The following is an 18,856-nucleotide window of genomic DNA, read 5'->3' on the forward strand; positions in this document are numbered from 1 at the left end:
TTTATTTACTATGTACTTGGAGTCTTGGACAGTTGACACCCAGGACTTCTTGTCTCTGATATCGATCGTTTCCCGGAATCTGGTGTATTTATTATCCAAGTACCTAGGTTATCTGCCGTAACATTGCGCTACGTACTTGATACTATGCACCACGCTACCTGGAACTCCGCCTCGATGCTGTGGGACTGGCTGCCCCTGTCTCCAAGCAAACAAGTTCCTGATATCCATACATCAGATATAGTACTTATCGTATTTCAAGACTGGCAGGCGGGCAGGCGGGAGGGAGGGGAGGGGAGGGGAGGGGAGGGGAGGGGAGGGGAGGGGAGGGGAGGTCCCCGGATCATGCGCAGCCGCTGCTCCAGACCATTTCCCGAAAGTGATCTATTGGATAGCGGTCGATCTTGCTCTCCAGCTCAACTGAGGCAAGATGACGAAACGGCGAGACCTGGGTTAAAACGCATGGATTAGCAAAAGACAGTGTGGTGCTACCGCTTGTGCTAGAGTCGCAGATCTGTCGTCATTTCCCTGCGCGTGAACTGAATTGTAACTATCACGGTCAGGCTTTGCCCCCTTCTCTTTCTTTCATGCGGTGCAGAAAAGGAATCCCTGTTGTCTCGTGTCTTTATTTGGAGAGGCAAAGATGGCAATGAGAGACTACGCGGCCACTTGATGCAGACAACGATAGTGAGGCGTAAAATGTTACTCGCAACCTTGATGATAAGTTGGTAGCCACCTTGGCATTGCACACACACTGCATATAGGCCACATGAGCTGGGTGTTCCCGAGGTGATGGGCTGGGAGGAGGGTGGTAGTCAAGTACTAGTAATAGCAGTAGTATACAGATAATACCAAGGCTTGGCTTGATGCTTGGTTACCCCCCACCCCGCAAGCACGGAATATATACACGCTTGGACCTCACTCAGTACTAGAGTAAAATACTTCACAGTCCACTAACTCCAATCCCGAGATCAAATCAATACAAAATGTGAAGGCTGGTCTCTTTTAGCTGCAGACAGACGTTCCATGGATGCATTGAAGATCGCTCCTGGCATGATGTCGACTTGATGACTTAACGCAATGAATATGGCGCCCGGCAAGTGCAGATTACCAGTTTTCTTGTGTGGCATTGCCAGTAAACAACCACAATGAATCCATGCTTGCCACTCGTCGAAACAGGTTGTTGTTCATCATCGGACCAGCTGCAGGAACATGTTGTCTCGCATACCCTGGCCTAGTCTGGGCACCTTCTGGCCACGCATAAATGTATAGTACCTGGCCGGGTCAGGTAAGGTACGATAAAGAGGAGCAGCACTTTGACGACTGCCGAAGACTCCACGGAAAGGTAGGAAACGGAGGTATACAAAAGGCCGCTTCCTCACATTTCTTGGCTCGTCCTGACTAGTCTTGTTTCCTCATTGACCACTACGTGATCTATTTGATCTTCCAAAAAGCTCCATCCACCTATTCTACTGCATTATCACTCTCCAGACTCTTCCCTTTAGAATTTTGAAAGCCCGCAATATACACCCGTCACCATGGAGGGCATCTTCGCAGCGCAGACCAAGTTCCGCCAAAACCTGGGCCTGAAAAAGGTCAAGGCCATCCGGAACGCAAACTACAAGGCGCAGGGCACAAAGTCCTACGTCTACCTGCTGAACCGCTTCGGCTTCCAACCCACACAGCCAGGACCTTACTTTGTCCAGAACAAAGTCGTCCAGAGAGGCCTTGCCCCGGAATCATTCCAAAAGGCTGTGGGTGGTAGACTCCGCCACCAGCGCGTGCTCGTCAAGAAGACTGGCGATGACGACCAAACTGGCGAAGTTACCGCTGATGACCAGCAAAATGATTCAATGTATGTATACATGTTGGACTCTGGCCTTGATTCCAGACTCCCACTACCAGTCAGAAAAGTGAAATGATTGCTCACTTCACAACAGGTACCTCTGTGAAGTTGATATCGGAACGCCAGCCCAGACAGTCAAGCTGGACTTTGACACTGGTTCAGCCGACCTTTGGGTCTTTTCCACCGAGCAGAGCAAGTCCACTCAGAAGGGCCATGCTGTCTTTGACCCAAAGAAGTCTTCCACTTGGAAGGAGCTCTCAGGCAAATCCTGGAAGATCTCTTACGGCGACGGCTCGAGCGCCTCGGGCGACGTCGGCACTGATACCGTGTCCATTGGCGGACTCAAAGTCGAGAACCAGGCTGTCGAGCTGGCAAAGACCATGTCGGCACAGTTCTCCCAGGGCACTGGCGATGGACTGCTGGGATTGGCTTTTGGCACCATCAACACGGTGACTTCTGGGTCTCAATCGGATCCTCAGCCCACTCCTGTTGAGAATATGATCACACAACAGGACATCCCCAAGGAGTCCGAACTCTTTACCTCGGCATTTTACAGCGAGCGCGATCAAAACAAGGAGTCCTTCTACACTTTTGGCTACATTGACCAGGACCTCATCACCGCTTCTGGCGAGGAGATCCATTGGACCGACATTGACAACTCTCAGGGATTCTGGCAATTCCCCTCGGCCTCATACTCCATCAATGGCAAGTCCACCACTGTCTCGGGCAACACTGCCATCGCCGACACTGGCACCACTCTGGCTCTCGTCTCCGACGATGTTTGCACGGCCCTGTACAAGCAAATCAAGGGTGCCAAGTACGACTCGCAGCAGCAGGGCTGGACCATCCCCACCAGCGTCAAGGCCGCCGACCTCCCCGACTTCAGTGTGGCCGTGGGCGACAAGGAGTTTGTCATTCAGAAGGAGGACCTCGTCTTTGCGCCCATTGACGAAAACACATGGTACGGTGGTGTACAGTCCCGCGGTGATCTCGACTTTGATATCCTTGGTGACAGCTTCTTGAAGAGCGTATACGCTGTAAGTGACAATACCCTCCTGGCAACTACCACCTTCTTTTCAATACGCTAATAAATTGTTGTAGATCTGGGATCAGGGCAACAAGCGTTTTGGTGTTGTGCCAAAGATTGAGGATACTCAGAATCTGACGCCTCCGACCACGTCTTCCTAAGCCTTTATACTTCACTCCCGTAGGAGCACCCTTATGTTCCATGGACTAAAGGAGCACATGAGACCCCGTCAGCGATTTGTTGGTCTGCTTGGTTTAGTTTCTCTAATTAGGAATGATTAGTATACATATCAGTTTAATACATTTCACGCTTCCTTTATTAGAACAGGCATGAATTCATGATGAACGAGTAATACATGACACACTGAATTGTGTTATCGAGGGCGCAATGAAAATAGGAACAAATCACCTCAAATACATGCAGTATCCCGGGTGTCGATCTCCCTTCGGCAAACCCCCCAGACCGATCGCCATATCGGTCGGCTAGGTAAGCCTCTTACTCCCGGCTCGAGCCGAGCATGTGACGGACATGGACTTTGTTTCCGATTGGCTCGAGATACAACTGTAAGAAAAGGGCATGGATTTTGTCCATTTTCCCTCTTCTTTGTTTTCAGAGACGCAGTGCAAGCACCTAAAAGATTGCGGCGAGACCAGATTCATAGTAAAGAGCGCCAGGGGCACATCCTCCGAACCAGGTTATATATGACGTAATTGTACCTGGGCAGTCATGAGCCTCTGGAGTGTATCATATGGTGCGAATTGATGACATGCACGCCTTGTGTAAGATTGCTGACAAGTAACAAGCGTTTCTTCGATTTGGTTTACTTGGATAGCTTTTCTGCATTGAACTCTCATGATATTTGGCGTTGATGATAAAAGTCACGGAGCGTAGAGAGAAAACAACGCCATGCCTGGAAAAGTAAACACTGCCACTACCAACGGCAGTACACACCCTCATATTGTTATCTCGATCGAGACAGTTCCTGTCACTGAACAATGTCACTATCCGCGATCTTCAGGATAAAGGCGGCATCACCTGGCCCCGAGATACCTTTGTCGGGTGTCACAAAGCTCTGCTTTGGGGCCCTGCTATCCTTGGTGGCCGTGGTCATCATCCGCGCCAACTTTTGCCTACCCGACAGTGTTTGGGTGGCTGCCGGACCTCCCTTTTTCTCGTGTCTTTCTCGGACGCGTGCACAGGGACAAGCACGGTTAGTGATAGCGGCACCTATGATACCGAAGGCCGATTTGTATATTGCCCCAAAAGTTTGAGGACATTTTTGCCAAGTATGCCGAGGGTCGGGGTTACAGGACCCTGGGTGATGTGGCCCGGTTGCACACGGGACAGCGGCTTATCAGTGAGTCTTTTTTCTTTTGTATATACTTGCTACTTGGGATGAATTAAAGGCGGAGGATGTTGCTTCCAAAGAGGAGCGAGCCCAGACAAAAAGATTCGAGGCTTATACAAACATATTTCGGTCGAAGCGTTGGCCGACACTTATGCTGTTGGCTGGGGAGGCAACATCTTTGAATATGAGTATTCCCTTGCGTATTGACTTGATGTGCTTCAGAAAAGGTTGGCGTTGAGTTGGGAGGATCAGGGCTGGCTACATACTTGATGTTGTGGCCCAAAGACGGCAGGATGATGAAGGAGGATGACATGAGGCGCATTTATGATGGCAGTATCTTTTGCATAGTTGCTGAGAAACATACCGCAAAGGGGCCGAAACATGCTTGAGGGTCACGATAATATGATGGATATCCGCTATCCTGATATTTGTACCTTGAAGCCGTTTGTAAAGGCTTGGTGATTTTGGTGCTCGTATTTCTGAAACTTACTACTATATTAATACAGATGGCGTCATGTGTTCATTCAAGGTCAGTTTGTCAAATAGCTTTACTTGAAGAGTATCAAAATTATTTTTTTAGAATAGTTGGCGGCCATGTGGTTCAAGCAGAATGGTTGGGAATGGAAGTCCTATAACGCCATATGTTGCATATACTGTTCTCCAGCCGCATCAACAAGTAATCGGGGAGCATCCTCTGATGCAAGTGTCTCCAAATCAGTGTCAAATGCTTCTAATGCTCGTTTACGCTTGACTTTCAAAGCTTGATCCTGCCAAAGATGAAGCCTCGCACACCATTACTGATCCAGCACTCTTCGCCATCGCAGAGGCTGTCAGCAAGAACAACCTCCTCGACGGCAAGTCCTCTGGGTTTCCTGTCAGTTCGGGTGTTGCGCCGAGAATGAAAAGCACAATGACAATGTTATAATGTGGTCCGGTCAGTGACACTCACCTTTCCAAAGCCCATCTTCTCGTAGTACCGTCATTCCCGCCACTTCCCATGCCCTCTTGGAAGATATGGGATACGGGTGGCGTGACCCATCTACCATTGCGCCAGAGGAACGGAGTCGTGATGCTTCCTTCCATGATTGAGCTGTCCCTTGGGTTGACAAGTAGAACCTCCTTGGCATCGGCCGGGCTCAGGGAATACCGTTTCCTCGCATCGTCGTACATTTGCCTCTTGGTGGTCTTGTAATGTGTAAATTCGGTCTGGGAGGTAGACGCACTATCCACGTATACCTCAAACTCGGGCTGCCTCTGCGGTGCATTTGCCGCAACCTCTTCTTCCCTAGGCGCAGGAAGGTGAGCAGGAAAAAGATTCTGTAGTCCAGTCTGCGAGGCCGGACCGGACTCGTAGCCCAGTTTGCCGTCCTTGCCTATTGTGATCTTTACGCGGTGAACGGCTGACCCTGCAGACGTGGCCACGGGCTCCAAAAAGTCATTGAGCCTTTTCAAGCCCTCGGGACCAGCGAGCTGGGCGACAGCAGAGCCCCAGCCAAAGTGCACCGCCGCTTTCAGCATGCGGTCCCGGTGGTAATCCAGCATGTACCATGGGGACGAGACTGCGCGGTTCCATTCCGTGGTGTTGAGATGTTGCTGCTTTGGTGTATCAAGCAGAATGGGATCATAGCGGATCGATGTGAACAGCCGAAACTCATCCATGGTTTTCTTGTTATATTTGCGAGTAAGATTTGGTCATTATTTGCAAACAGTCCATATGTTCTGAAGGGTATCAGCGAGACGGCATCTCACTTGCATCAAGTCACCTTGGAACCTTTTCATGCAGGTCATGGTAGAAACAGACGGCTTCTGAGCTCTGGGCCTTTACATGGTCCACTAACAGCGGGAAAGCGGATAGCGGATACGTACAATTGTAGATATCACTCACCATACATTAATGATAGTATATACATATGCAACAAAAATTTCAACACAATGAGTGGCATTTTTGTATCCTTTACATTTCAAGGACAGCCAGTGACTGCATACGTTTGCGTATGAGTCGGATTGAAAGGGCAATTGAAGTTGTTGTATTGATTTGAGGACAGCTGATAAATCGCTTGCTGGGAGTCTGCCAGGGCAATGAGAGGCCTTCTGGTAGTCGGACTCACAAGCAGTGCACAGTGAGTACATAATGGTCCGACTTTTAGAGTAATCGTCTTACACTACTACAGACTGCGTCTCGGAAGCCCCTCTAAAGCACGTGTGAAATATTACTTCTGTTGAAAAATAATAACAAAAAACGCCCTGAATTGTCTTAGACTCAAGGCGAATCATTAGTGACTGTTGTTACACTACACACAGAGAGGTCATCGCAAAATCTGCTTGTGGTTTTGGGGTACCATGTACGGAAACATAGCGGACCTATAGTGACGTCGCCGGGTCTCCAGTACTTTGCGTGACGTGTTGATCACTAAAACGATAAGGGAGAAAAAAAAAAGAGCGCCAATTGATTAGCTTGTCAGCTCTTAACAGCTATTGGAACTACCTACTACCTTAGCTGGCTTGAGTAAATATGTCATCTGGCCCGTGCTTAACCAGGACCCCCATTGATTTACCTAAGGTATCAATCGAATGCTACCGAATTGAACGTCGCGCTAGCCCGGTAGGTAGGTCAGAAATTTAGAAGTTTTCGCGTAGCCGGTCGAGCTCCTGCTGCATCATCGAGCCACTCACTGCAACTCACTCACACCTCACTCCCATTCAGAGGAAGGATCAGGAGTTGTTGGACAATTCTCCCGCTTGTTATTCCTTATCGCCTTCTGTAATCTTGTCGCTCGCCCTCGACTCTACATCTACTCCTCCCCGTCCAGACTGTCGATAATCCCATCGTCTACTTCCACCTCAGTCTCCCAACCCGCAAATCCCGATCAAAATGTCAGGTGCTTCCGCCGCCCCGGCACCCATGCCTCCGGGCAGACCCATCGCAGTTCCCGTAGAGTCTTCCACATGGGATCGCATCACCAACTGGGCCGCCGAGAACAAGGCCCTCGTCTACACCATTGCTGGTGTTACCCTCGTAGCCACTGGTGCCGGTGTTGTATACTACCTCAACAGCGATTCCGTACGTACAATCTGCCGCCGCGCCCCCCCACGCAGAGGAAGGGGGGAAAAAAAAACACATCTGCCCAACCCAATGCTACTCGAACCGCCCCCATCTATAAACTACGTATCTAACAGTAAAACCAATCCAGAAGCCCAAGACCACACAACCAAAGATCAGCAAGAAGGAGAAGAGGAAACGGAAAGAGGCCGAGCGCCAGGCAGAGGCCCAAAAGGCCGCTGAGGCTGCTCCCGAGAAGCCCAAGGCCGCAGTCGTGGAATCCGCCGACGAGCTGCCCGAAATCACCGCAGAACTCGCCGCGACTCTCTCCGATGAGAAGCGCAAGGAGTACGCATTACAGCTCAAGAATGCCGGCAACCAGGCCTACGGTAGCAAGGACTACAACAAGGCCATCGGCCTCTACTCTCAGGCTATTCTGTGCAAGCCTGACCCCATCTTCTACTCCAACCGTGCTGCTTGCTACAATGCCTTGAGCGTCTGGGATAACGTCGTTGAGGACACCACTGCCGCCATTAACCTTGACCCCACCTACGTCAAGGCTCTGAACCGACGCGCCAATGCTTACGAGCACCTCGAACAGTACAGCGAGGCTCTCCTGGACTTCACTGCTAGCTGCATCATCGATGAGTTCAAGAACGAGTCCAGCGCTAACTCCGTTGAGCGACTCTTGAAGAAGGTCGCCGAGGTCAAGGCCGACGATATCATCAAGTCCAAGAACCCCAACAAGCTTCCTAGCCCGACCTTTGTCGCCAACTACATCCAGAGCTTCCGCGCCAAGGACCGCCCTGCTGGTTTGGAAGACTCCAACGAGCTGGACCTGAACACCGGAAAGGGACAGCTCCAGGCGGGTCTGAGAGCAATGGAGCGCAAGACGCACGAGGGTTACGAGGAGGCTGCCACTGCCTTTGAGAAGGCATTGGAGCTGGGCGACCTCGGCGAGTTCGAGGCTCTCGCCTACAACATGCGCGGTACCTTTAGATGCCTCAAGGGCAACCAGGAGCAGGCACTGGCCGATATGGATAAGAGCATTGAGATTGACCCGTCGTTGACTCAGAGTTACGTCAAACGTGCAAGCATGCGCCTTGAGAGAGGTAAGACTTTATCCCGCCTAGAACCCATCATTCACCGTGGCATTGCAAGTAGTTACTGACAATACTATCCAGGCGAGCGGGCTGAGGCTGCTGACGATCTTGAGAAGGCCGTTCAACAGAACGACCAGGATCCCGATATCTACTACCACCGCGCGCAACTGCACTTTATCCACGGCGAGTTCCAAGAGGCCGCCAAGGATTACCAAAAGTCCATCGATCTCGATACCACCTTCATCTTCTCTCACATTCAGCTTGGTGTCACCCAGTACAAGATGGGCTCGATAGCGTCCTCCATGGCCACCTTCAGAAGGTGTGTCAAGAACTTTGACAAGGTGCCGGATGTCTACAACTACTACGGTGAGCTGCTGCTCGACCAGGGCAAGTTCGAGGAGGCTATCCAGAAGTTTGATACCGCTATGGAGATGGAGAAGCAAACCAAGCCTATGGCCATGAACGTGCTGCCTCTCATCAACAAGGCTCTCGCTCTGTTCCAACAGAAGCAAGAGTTTACCGAGGCTGAGAAGCTGTGCGAAAAGGCCTTGATTAGTAAGTTGCACATCACGCTATGCCACGATATGACAAACGTTGACCATATTCTAGTTGATCCCGAGTGCGATATTGCTGTTGCCACCATGGCTCAGCTCCTTTTGCAACAAGGAAAGGTCATTGACGCCCTGAAGTACTTTGAGCGTGCTGCCGAGCTGGCCAGAACACCCGGAGAGATTGTCAATGCCTTGTCCTATGCCGAGGCTACACGTACGCAACTCCAAGTCCAAGAGAAGTATCCCCAGCTGGCTGCCAAGCTGTCTGCCGGTATGGGAGGTGGTTTCCCTGGTCGATAGAGGAAACCTGTCAGTTAAAGGCCATGGGGTGTGATATACATTTGACCACTACCCTTCCCTAACGCGGGTTGTATTTTGATATTGGACAAGTCTCGTGCAGATCTTGTCGTGTAAAATGGTGTGTGGTGAGGGTTTTGGATCGTCGCCCAGGTCGAAACCTAAAATGCAGGACATTCTAGAGCGATTGGGGGTTGTAGCAAGGTTGGAATGTGCCTCATGCTGCAAGGCCCTCGAGGTGGTTCTGCGAATCTAGTTGCCAAGCTTGTAGGATGGGTTAATGTGCTGTGCATTCTGGGAGCTGTTGTACTGTACCGGCGTTGGCCTGACTGACTACTGCACTGCGGCTGGGACTCTGCAAAACGAAAAAAATTGGGTCCTCGATTGTACACTTTTTTGATACAGACGTAATATACTCCTCCTCCTTCTTCAGTCAGTAGCCAAATTTGTTACGTAAATATAGTCCCCGAACGTCTTTACCGATATAAGCACATATAAATGCCCGCAGGTGCTTTTATATATATATAACCATACTATCATGTTTCACCACATTTCAAGGCTGTCACGAATTCATCCCAGCCCCAAGGCTTACATGGCCAACACACCCAATAGAGTTTCGCCCAGGGGAGCACAAGTGTGTCCATTTCATCCATACATGGATCAGCAACAAATATTGGCCAAGTTGCAAATTTGAATCAGATCGTTTCCTTCTTATTTACCGACTACGAAATAATGCTTTGAAGAGGTATCATCATCCATCGCTCTTTTGTTGGCCAAAAATAAACAGCAGTATAACAGAAAATGCAATAAGGGCCAATGTTGGCGTCTTTGTGTGCATATAGATCACACCTTTTTTTTTTCTCCCTCCAGGGTGAAAACTTTTACGTCTCTTTAGATTCCGTCTCGAGTTTCAGCGTTGAATCAACTCTGGGAGTGGCTTTCACTTCTCAACCTCGTCCACAGGCGGCGGGTGTGGTCTTTGCCAGGCCTTGGCATCCAAACTCATGCGGCTCATGCGACTGGCCATGCTCGAGCCGGTGCCCTTGCGTGTCCGCGAGGCCTTGGCCCAGCGGTCGCCGTGCTTGCCCGACTTTTGCGAGCCGGCGGCATTGTCGAGCGAGGGGGGTCGGTTTTGAACCTCCTCCTCCTCGAGGCCTAGCACGTCCATGAGCTCGGGGATCTCGACGTGGTCGCGCGTGTTGCGCATGCGGTGGCACCAGGTAATGGTCTTGTCCTCGCTGGGCTCGTCGTGGTGACCGTTGGCGGGACAGTCCTCTTCGTGGAGCAGGCCGCTGTGATCGTGGGCGGCCGCGGCAGCCGTCGTGGTAACGGGATGGTCGTGCGGCGTGGCGATTGGGCTCTCGACGTCCCGCGACGTGGGTTCAAACAGAAACTCGCCGCCGACCTGCTTCTGGTCGCCCATTTGCAATATGAGGCCGCTCTTGACCTGCTTGAGGGCCTGGGTGATGCCCGAGACCACCGTCTGCGCCATGCTGCGGTTCTGCATGTAGGCGGGGCGGTCGCCCGCCGACAGGGTCCGGATCATGCCCAACTCGCGGTACAGGTGCTGTGTGTTGTCGGCGTAGACGGGGTACGGACACCCCGTCTCGCGCAGGTAGGCCGAGATGAGCTTGGGCGAGCCGCAGCCGATGACGGCGATCGAGGTCGACACGGGCAGCTGGAGGAGCCGCTCCGGCGGTATGGCGGCTGAGAGCTGGCGCAGGTATTCTTGGCAGTTCTACAGCAATGTGAGTAAAAGTATTCTCTTGAAAGAGAGGAGAGAGATAGGGGGGAAGAAAAGATCAGAAATCCGAGAAACTCGAGGCCACTTACACCACAGAAAAAGTGTCGAATAAAGATGATCAAGACCCGGCGCGCCACATTGGGACCCGTGTACAAGCTCTTGAACGGGCGCGACTTGCCGCTCTCATCAAGGACGGTGTACTGCTCGAGCTTGCGCAGCGTCTCCGGGGTAGGCAGACTATTGTTGGTCTGCACGTCGCCGTGAAAGTCCAGCGGGTTGGTATCGTCCTGAGAGGGGATAGCCCCTTCAGCAGTGGCGTCGCCGAGGCCCTTGACGCTCTGAATGTCGACGGGAGACGAGGACATGGCGCCCGTTATGGGGGACTTTGTCGTCGTTGTGGGTGATCCATGATTCGATGCTGGCGTCTGGGCGGTTGCCGATGCAGCTGCGGTATCTATCCTCGTCGGCTGCTGCTGTTGTGATTGTCCTTTTGGTGCTTCCGTCTGTTGAGCAGGAGTTGCACCTGCAATCGTAGTAGTATCATGCTCCGTCATCGGGGCTGCTTCCCCTGGAACCGATGTGGCGGGGGACGGATCTACTGTAGCCATATCGTTATGCCAAGTGTGACTGAATTGAGTTTGAGAGTCAAAAGGCTTTTTGCAAGACCTCGTATCCCAGATTTCCAGGCAAGTCTAGTTTGTCGAGTGCCAAAGGGTATTATGGGTTTTTTTTTTCGAGGATTCTTTGCGTTTGTAGCACTCGAAACACGGAGAGGGGTTTGTGATGCTAACTTGAGACCGTACGAACGAAGCGCTGACGGGGAGTGGGATGATGTAATAAAGTACTAGGCAAGGTTGGTAATAAATCAAGGAGACCAAGCTGGGACGTCAAGACGATAGTGGCTAGGTAGGTAGCTGATAGGTATATCAATGGACGCCACCCAAGTAGATAGGAATATATGGAGGGTTCTTTTTTCTCCCCTGCAAATACGAAGTGAGTGGGCAACGGTAGTCAGATACGAGGTCAGACTACAGAGTACCATGTAGTATACATATCCCAAGATGATATCCGGAATCCGTGCAGACACAGGCCCGAGAATACCCTCGTTTCCAACATTCATGAGAGGCAACTACTACAACTCCCTGTGCCAGTGTTTCCTTGGCACACGCAGCAGGCGCGCATTGTGAGCCTGTAAGCTGTCTGGCTTATGCCCGAGCCCCCGCTAGGCCACGCTGTAAGAAAGGGTCTCGAGGGGTCTCGCGGGTTGTCGGGTGGGAATCAGCGGAGCCACGGGGTCCCCTGTAGCGCCGTTGCCAGCTAATACTGAACCGAATTAGCTGGCTGCTGGCACTCTATGGCCCTTCGGGTCTACGTAAAATCAGGTAGACCAGACGGAAGAGGCGGCGTCACCCGCACCGCCGCACTGGAGTTCGATCCTCAGGCTTGAGGTGACTTGATTGCCATTTGGGGCCGCTGACCCCGGGACGGACGCTATTGATTGGCTTTGCGCATCCCCCCAGCATCGGCAGTACAGAGCTCTAGTGTTTGTCGCATACGTACATCTGGCATCAATCTTGTGTTGTCATGACTAAAGCCATCAAATATCCACGTCCTCAACATGGCGATTTTGGTCATTCTCTTTGTTGGCTTCTTGCCTCTTCCCCCTTGCCTACAGCGGGACGAGTCGAAGAGTTTTGCATCTTGGGCCACTTCGTCGTTTCAGTGGTGTATGAAGACATCCGACTTTTATACACGGGCGGATGCCACGCGTCACTTGTACGACTTTGCCTCGATATTCTTTGAGAAAGACGAAGAACCAAAGTTCTGAAGTCTGTAGAGGTTTATTTAGGGCGTGGGATTGATACCTGATCTATTCGGCAATCTGGAATTTCAAAATTCCGTCTTTATACATAGTACCATTTGCATTTATTAGTATCATATCATTCGATCCATAGCAAGTACCTTGATGGCCAATATATAAACCTTGACACATATAAAATACACTATAAAGCCATCAAGTAAACGGCTTTGTATGTTGTTTTAGCTTGGCCACACAAGATCATTTATACCACCAGAATTACACAACAGTTTCTCCCAAGAGGATTCCGTAATCCTTGTTAAGGCTCTAATATTTTTGAGCATTCAATGTTTGCCAGGGCGGTAGTTTCCTTGATACGAAGCTGGCCATCAGGCTTGGATATTGTTATGTTCATCTACCAAGATTCGCAGACCACCAGGCACTTGCACAACAACAAACTCATCAGTCTTGGTACTTGACCCAGCCATCAGTCTTCTCAATTCCGTGATTGTAGATCGAGAATTGTGCGCCTTGGTCTCTACATTGACTCTTCCATAATAGTAATACAAGACCTGATTCAAGTCGTCATTAAACAGTAGTCGACTCATCCGTCGACGCAGCTCCGCAGCACTTCTTATACTTGCGGCTCGAACCGCAGGGCTTGTGAGGTGAATTATGTCAGCTTCATATCCCAACTTTTGCATTTATATAGACTTCATAATGACCGCGGCCGTCAACGGAAAAGATTCCTCCAATACTTGTCGGATTTGCAGAAAGAATAACACGTATTGAAGAAAAAGAAGGAAAGAAAAAAGCACTTACACATTGAGCGTTGCGAGAGATCTTACTCGGCTTGCCGACACCGTCTCTAGAGACGACTTCACCCTCGGGCATACCCAGCACCTCGGCGAGCATGGCGTCGACATGACGCTGGCCATCGGTGCTGCACTTGGGCTTCTCGCAGACGGGCGTGACGAGCACCGCCACCAGGGGCTCCTGGAGGTGCAGGTACGACATGGGCGTGGTCAGCACCGACTTGGTGGGCGCCTTTTCGCACACGGCGCAGACGGGGTTGGACGCCGCGATGCACTCGTCGCTGTGCGCCCGCATCACCGGCAGCACCGCCTGGACGTAGCCGTCGCGGTAATCCGGCGCCATGGCCGCGTTGGGCCCCACGAGAGAGGCGGGCACGTCGTGCTGAAAGGTCAGCGTGCGGTCGCATTGGAAATCGAATCGGACCTTGCGGGTTGCCATGGTCACGTCTTTCTTGTATTTCTTTTCTTCAGATGTCTGTTCTTTCGATGATTAGCCGGATCGAATAACCCTTGGTGCTACGTTCAGATCGTTGTTGGTTCAATATTATCGAGAAGGGTGGCAGGTGACCCACGCGTCCTCTTGAAATCCGTACAGCCCCGAATTCGGAAGCGGGTCAATTATTTATGAGAGAATTGGTCTACTTACCCAACCTAGTTGACGAGCTTTTCGTATCTGTCCTTTCCATCTAAACACGGCGAAAGTGAGAGACTCAAGGTTGGGTGTATATGTTAGCCTCTAGGTTTGGGGGAAAGGCTTTGACGGAGGATCTCCACTGTCCCGCAAAGAGCTCTCCCGTTTATCTTCGTCACGAAGTATCATGAACTGCGCCAACGACTTTACTTTACGAGAGCACGTAATGATGGATCAATAATTAATTCATCAATCATATTGCCTAATACTAGAGTCTGTCATCAACACATTATCATAATCAGGACAAATATATGGCAAACGAGTGTGTATTAATGAGCGTGTGTTGTTACCAATGTCAATCTATCTATCAATGATTTGCGAAATGAAGTATCGCAAGAGCTCTGGGACACGAGCTATTGTCGAGTTGGGTCATGGGCTTTTTCGCCAGCCTCTTCAGAGACTGAGTGCCACATTATGCATAGCTCGGGCACATGCGTCCCTCCGAGCAGCCTGACCACATCTTTTGCGGCTATCCGAACAGATTGAACATCTGTTGTGAACCGGAGACCTCCTCACAAGATCCAGGGCCACAAAACGTCCAAGCAGCGTTTTCAAGGGCGATATCGCTGCCAGGAATCCCCTTGCGGAGTTGTTTACTGACCAACTGGCACTTTGGCGTTCCTTGAGCAAAGCGCCACGTTGTCGTCAGTGGTTGAGCCGGTTTGAGGAGCTGACTGAAGAGCGCAAGGCATGGCCGATCCAAGTTCTGCAGCAAAGACTACAAGAAGTCTGCTGAGATGCCGATGGATGATCTGCACTTCCAAGCCGGAAATGGTGTTGTCAAGACCAAGTTGACTTCATTTTCCGTCGTCCGGATAAGTCATATAGCGGTATTACACAAGATTACGGAACTTGTGTGGTTGAAATGCGCAATCAGTCGAACCCGCCACCAATCTGACTTGCGAAGGCGGTGCTAATGCTCTTCTCGTCGTCGTCAAAACGACGGTTGCCGTATCCATTCGCATAACCTGGGCGGCCAGAGCTCTCGACATACTGCTTAAGACGATCGGACTGTGAGTAGGAAGCAGGTCGCGAGGAACGAAGGGCGTCGTGAAGTCCAGCGCCGAGGCTCGCGCCACCTTGTCCAACGCCTCTGCCACCAATGACAGATGCACTGGCATCCGTGTACTCTGAGGTAGCAACGCTTTCACCGGCCACACTCTCGGCGCCGCGAGCGCCGCGCTTACCTCCCAGACGACCGCCCGGGCCGTTGAACCCAGGCAAACCCGGCCATTGATCGGGGTTGAACGAGGAGAACATTTGTGGGAAGGCAGTATTTCCGAGTCCGGCGCCACCAAGAGTCGAGCTGTGAATGCTTGAAACATCATCGGGGATGTACGACATCATGGATCCCGAGTCGAAGTCTTGAACGGACATGGCAGAATTATGGTGCTGCCCATCACGAGCATAGCCGCCAGAAACATAACCCAATTGGTTTGGACGTTGACGGAAGTTGTTCTTGGGCTTGCTGAATTGCAAAAGAGAGGTCTGCAGGTTGGTGAGTGCACCTTCTACCAAGCACTTTTGCTCCTTGAAGTGAACAAGGAGGTGGTGCCACAGGTCGTGCTTCGAGAGAACCTTGGGGTTGCCAATGATGACAAGACCGTACTTGGCACGAGTAAGAGCAACATTGAGACGACGTGGGTCGGACAAGAAACCAATGCCCTGGTTATCGTTGGAACGCACACACGATAGGACAATGAAATCCTTCTCACGACCCTGGAAAGCGTCGACAGATGCAACTTCAACCTCCTTGTAGGAATCCTTCTTGAAGGTGCCCGTGTTCTGCATGACATTGACAATGTAGCTCCGTTGTCCCTCGTACGGCGTAATGACACCAATATCTGCAGGACGCACTCCGGCTTTGAAGAACCGGGTGACAATCTTTTCGACATTGGTAGCCTCCGTTCGGTTAAGGTATGATGTTCCAGAGGCTGAGATTTCTTCGTTGCCGAGGTTGGACCAAAACATCATTGGCATTTCTGCGACTGGCCAAGGGAAATCAACGTCCTTACGGATTCGGCTAGGGGCAGAGACACCATTCTGGAGGGAGCCGTCATAGAACATGTTGGAGGGAAACTGGGATAGACAGGGATGCATTCGATACTGAATGTTCAGACGTATTGGCGTAAGGCCAAGGCGAACGAGACGCTCAAAGAGCGACTGGTTGAGACCGGCCTTGGCAGCTTTCTTGTTCATAATAACGGGGCCCAGCTGCTTGTGGTCACCCACGAGGACAACCTGCTTGCAGCCTAGAATCAATGGGATCATGCACTCTGGCTCGGCAGACTGGGTAGATTCGTCGATCAAGACGTTGCGAAACTTCATCTTTGCGAGGCGTGGGTCACCAGCACCAACACAAGTGCAACAAACGACATCAGCATTGCCGAGAATCTCACGTTCAGCAGCGCGAGTAAGCTGCTTGAACTTCTTCTCATCGTTGCTTCCCAATTCACCGACTTCTGACTTCAGCTGCATGAGTTTGACCAACTCTGGGTTGCTGTCAAGCATTCGGACTTGCTCATGAAGTGCAAGGAAGCTCACGGAAGACTCGACATCCTCGCGAGATTTAGCTGTGAGACGCACAACTTTAAGTCCGGTCAGATTGATTCGTTCGCAAAGCTGATCGACGGCAACGTTCGACGGGGCGCAGACGAGAACCTGGCTGCTGTTCATTTTAGCTAGATGATAGATGATTGTAGCCGATGTGACAGTCTTGCCCGTTCCGGGAGGTCCCTGGATCAGACTCAGAGGGTTCGACAAGACACTCTTGATAGCGCTAATCTGGCTGCCGTTGAGTTCTGGCAGTCCTGGAACGCTGAACTTTTTGGGAAGTTGAGTCTTTGACGGAGCAACGGCAACCTCGTGACCAAGCAACTTGTGGAAAATGTATCCCGATACGCTCATCTCATCAACCGCAAACTGCTTCATGGCAGCCTGCATGCGGTCATAGGAGGTCGCCTTCCAGACATAATCCGCAGAGAAATTGTGAGTGCATTCAGTCGGCACACTCTTGTCGTTGCCGGTCTTGCGCAGTTCCAGAGTGACTTCGTCAGATTGGTTGTTGGGGATCTTGATCACATAGCCAACACCCTCCCAAGGCGCACGAAGCTCGCCCTTGTACTTGAGTCGCATTTCATCGCCGACAGCGAGCTTGACATCGCCAGACTCGAGTTTGGGGAACGTAAAGCTAGCAAGATGCTTGTCATTAAGACCCTTGTCCCATCGAACGACCAGACCGTCTTCGGACTGCGCCTCCTTCAGCTTTCTGTCATAGTCCGATTCCATCTTGACTAGGGGGCCAAAGATATTCTGGTACTGGTAAGGGTCTTCGTACTTGAGCAAGACCGGGGCGGGATCGTCATCGATACTGGCTGCCTTTTCGAGATCGTGGATTGTGGCTGAAGCATTATCCTTCCACATCTCCTCCAATCTAGCGATCATGGGTGCACTCAAGTGGCGTGCGCGGAGCTGTTCGTGATCGGATGGAGGAGTGACAAGCCAAGGCAAAAAGGCCCGGTCCTCGAGAAGGGGTTGCCAACGCGAAATGTCCCAGCTCATATCCTTTGTGGAGGTCGAAGCGGCACAGGGCTGTCGGCAAAGTAGAACAACGACCGTGTCGGACTTGGCAGGAATAAAACCGAGAAGGAAGACATTCTTGGTACCGCAGTTGTAGCATTCGAGAATAGTGTCGCCGAGGGTGGACTCGGGGTGAAGCTGAACCTCCTTGTGTCGAGCGCGGACGAGATGGTTAACAATATGAGAGGAGCTGGCGGTGCCGCGAGCACTGCAGAACCACTTATTGCACGCAAGACACTTGACAACTGAGGCAGGCGAGTGGATTCCGCAATAACTGTAAGAAAAAGTTAGCTAGGCATCTGGGCGCAAAGGTTGATAGCCCATGTGGACTTACGCGCAGGCATGAGCGGGCAACTTCTTTTCCTCGTCGGGTGTAGCCCTGGTGATGGCGAGATCCTTCATGGCGCCGATAGGCATGCTCGCCATGCTTATCTCATCATCATCAAACGCAGCTTCGGTACCATTGTCATCATCGTCGCGGCGTCTGGCGTTGCCAAGGCCTCCTAGACCTTTGCGACCCGCAAACTTGGTACCATACAATAAACTCTCATCGTGGTCGAGTGCGGAAAGATCGTCGTCACCGGCATTGATGGCGGCAGCAGAGTCGGAGATCAGGTGGTTGCCGACGTGAGTGAAGGCGCCCTCCATAGCGGTGGAGGGAACTGTGTGAAAAGTTGAGACAGGAACGTGGTTGCTGTTGTGTGTCAGCAGTGGTCAGCCAGCGCCAGCAGTCTTTGGATATATGTAATGTAGGTAGAGGGGCAAAAACGAGGACCTTGTGGTCAGGGCGCGGGACAAGGTGATAATCGACGTTGGAATTGTAGGTCTGAAAAGTCAAATTGGGGAGTGAACACCCAAAAGCACAAGGCGGAAGGGAAGGATGAAGAAAGCGACTGTACCTTCAGGTATGAAGCAGAGAATCGTGGACGGCCTCTGTGAAAGCCTAACTGGGCGGCTTCAAGGGATCCAATGTTTGGGTGACTGTGGGGAGAGAGACAAGAGATGGACGGATCACATCGC

General features: G+C 51.4%; 6 protein-coding genes across 6 annotated transcripts; 2 read left to right on the forward strand and 4 right to left on the reverse strand.

Moving 5' to 3' along the window:
• Nucleotides 1-1,535: 1,535 nt before the first annotated feature.
• PFICI_06883 (uncharacterized protein) lies at nucleotides 1,536-3,031 on the forward strand (the record flags this gene model as incomplete). The annotated part of the gene is made up of 3 exons (XM_007835464.1): nucleotides 1,536-1,852; nucleotides 1,938-2,880; nucleotides 2,945-3,031. The coding sequence occupies 3 exons, from the start codon at nucleotides 1,536-1,538 to the stop codon at nucleotides 3,029-3,031; spliced, it is 1,347 nt and encodes a 448-aa protein (XP_007833655.1).
• Nucleotides 3,032-4,972: 1,941 nt separating this feature from the next.
• On the reverse strand, nucleotides 4,973-5,877 carry PFICI_06884 (uncharacterized protein; the record flags this gene model as incomplete). Its single annotated transcript, XM_007835465.1, has 2 exons — nucleotides 4,973-5,081; nucleotides 5,168-5,877. The coding sequence occupies 2 exons, from the start codon at nucleotides 5,875-5,877 to the stop codon at nucleotides 4,973-4,975; spliced, it is 819 nt and encodes a 272-aa protein (XP_007833656.1).
• A 1,213-nt stretch (nucleotides 5,878-7,090) lies between these two features.
• On the forward strand, nucleotides 7,091-9,212 carry PFICI_06885 (Mitochondrial import receptor subunit tom-70; the record flags this gene model as incomplete). Its single annotated transcript, XM_007835466.1, has 4 exons — nucleotides 7,091-7,279; nucleotides 7,410-8,370; nucleotides 8,443-8,916; nucleotides 8,971-9,212. The coding sequence occupies 4 exons, from the start codon at nucleotides 7,091-7,093 to the stop codon at nucleotides 9,210-9,212; spliced, it is 1,866 nt and encodes a 621-aa protein (XP_007833657.1).
• A 937-nt stretch (nucleotides 9,213-10,149) lies between these two features.
• On the reverse strand, nucleotides 10,150-11,561 carry PFICI_06886 (uncharacterized protein; the record flags this gene model as incomplete). The annotated part of the gene is made up of 2 exons (XM_007835467.1): nucleotides 10,150-10,947; nucleotides 11,043-11,561. The coding sequence occupies 2 exons, from the start codon at nucleotides 11,559-11,561 to the stop codon at nucleotides 10,150-10,152; spliced, it is 1,317 nt and encodes a 438-aa protein (XP_007833658.1).
• A 1,778-nt stretch (nucleotides 11,562-13,339) lies between these two features.
• Nucleotides 13,340-14,005, reverse strand: PFICI_06887 (uncharacterized protein; the record flags this gene model as incomplete). Its single annotated transcript, XM_007835468.1, has 2 exons — nucleotides 13,340-13,411; nucleotides 13,574-14,005. The coding sequence occupies 2 exons, from the start codon at nucleotides 14,003-14,005 to the stop codon at nucleotides 13,340-13,342; spliced, it is 504 nt and encodes a 167-aa protein (XP_007833659.1).
• A 1,125-nt stretch (nucleotides 14,006-15,130) lies between these two features.
• On the reverse strand, nucleotides 15,131-18,484 carry PFICI_06888 (Regulator of nonsense transcripts 1; the record flags this gene model as incomplete). Its single annotated transcript, XM_007835469.1, has 2 exons — nucleotides 15,131-18,110; nucleotides 18,171-18,484. 2 exons carry the CDS (start codon nucleotides 18,482-18,484, stop codon nucleotides 15,131-15,133), a joined length of 3,294 nt encoding a protein of 1,097 aa, XP_007833660.1.
• Nucleotides 18,485-18,856: the final 372 nt, after the last annotated feature.

The sequence above is a fragment of the Pestalotiopsis fici genome, assembly GCF_000516985.1.
Source record: "Pestalotiopsis fici W106-1 unplaced genomic scaffold PFICI_Scf_4, whole genome shotgun sequence".
NCBI lineage: Eukaryota > Fungi > Ascomycota > Sordariomycetes > Amphisphaeriales > Sporocadaceae > Pestalotiopsis > Pestalotiopsis fici.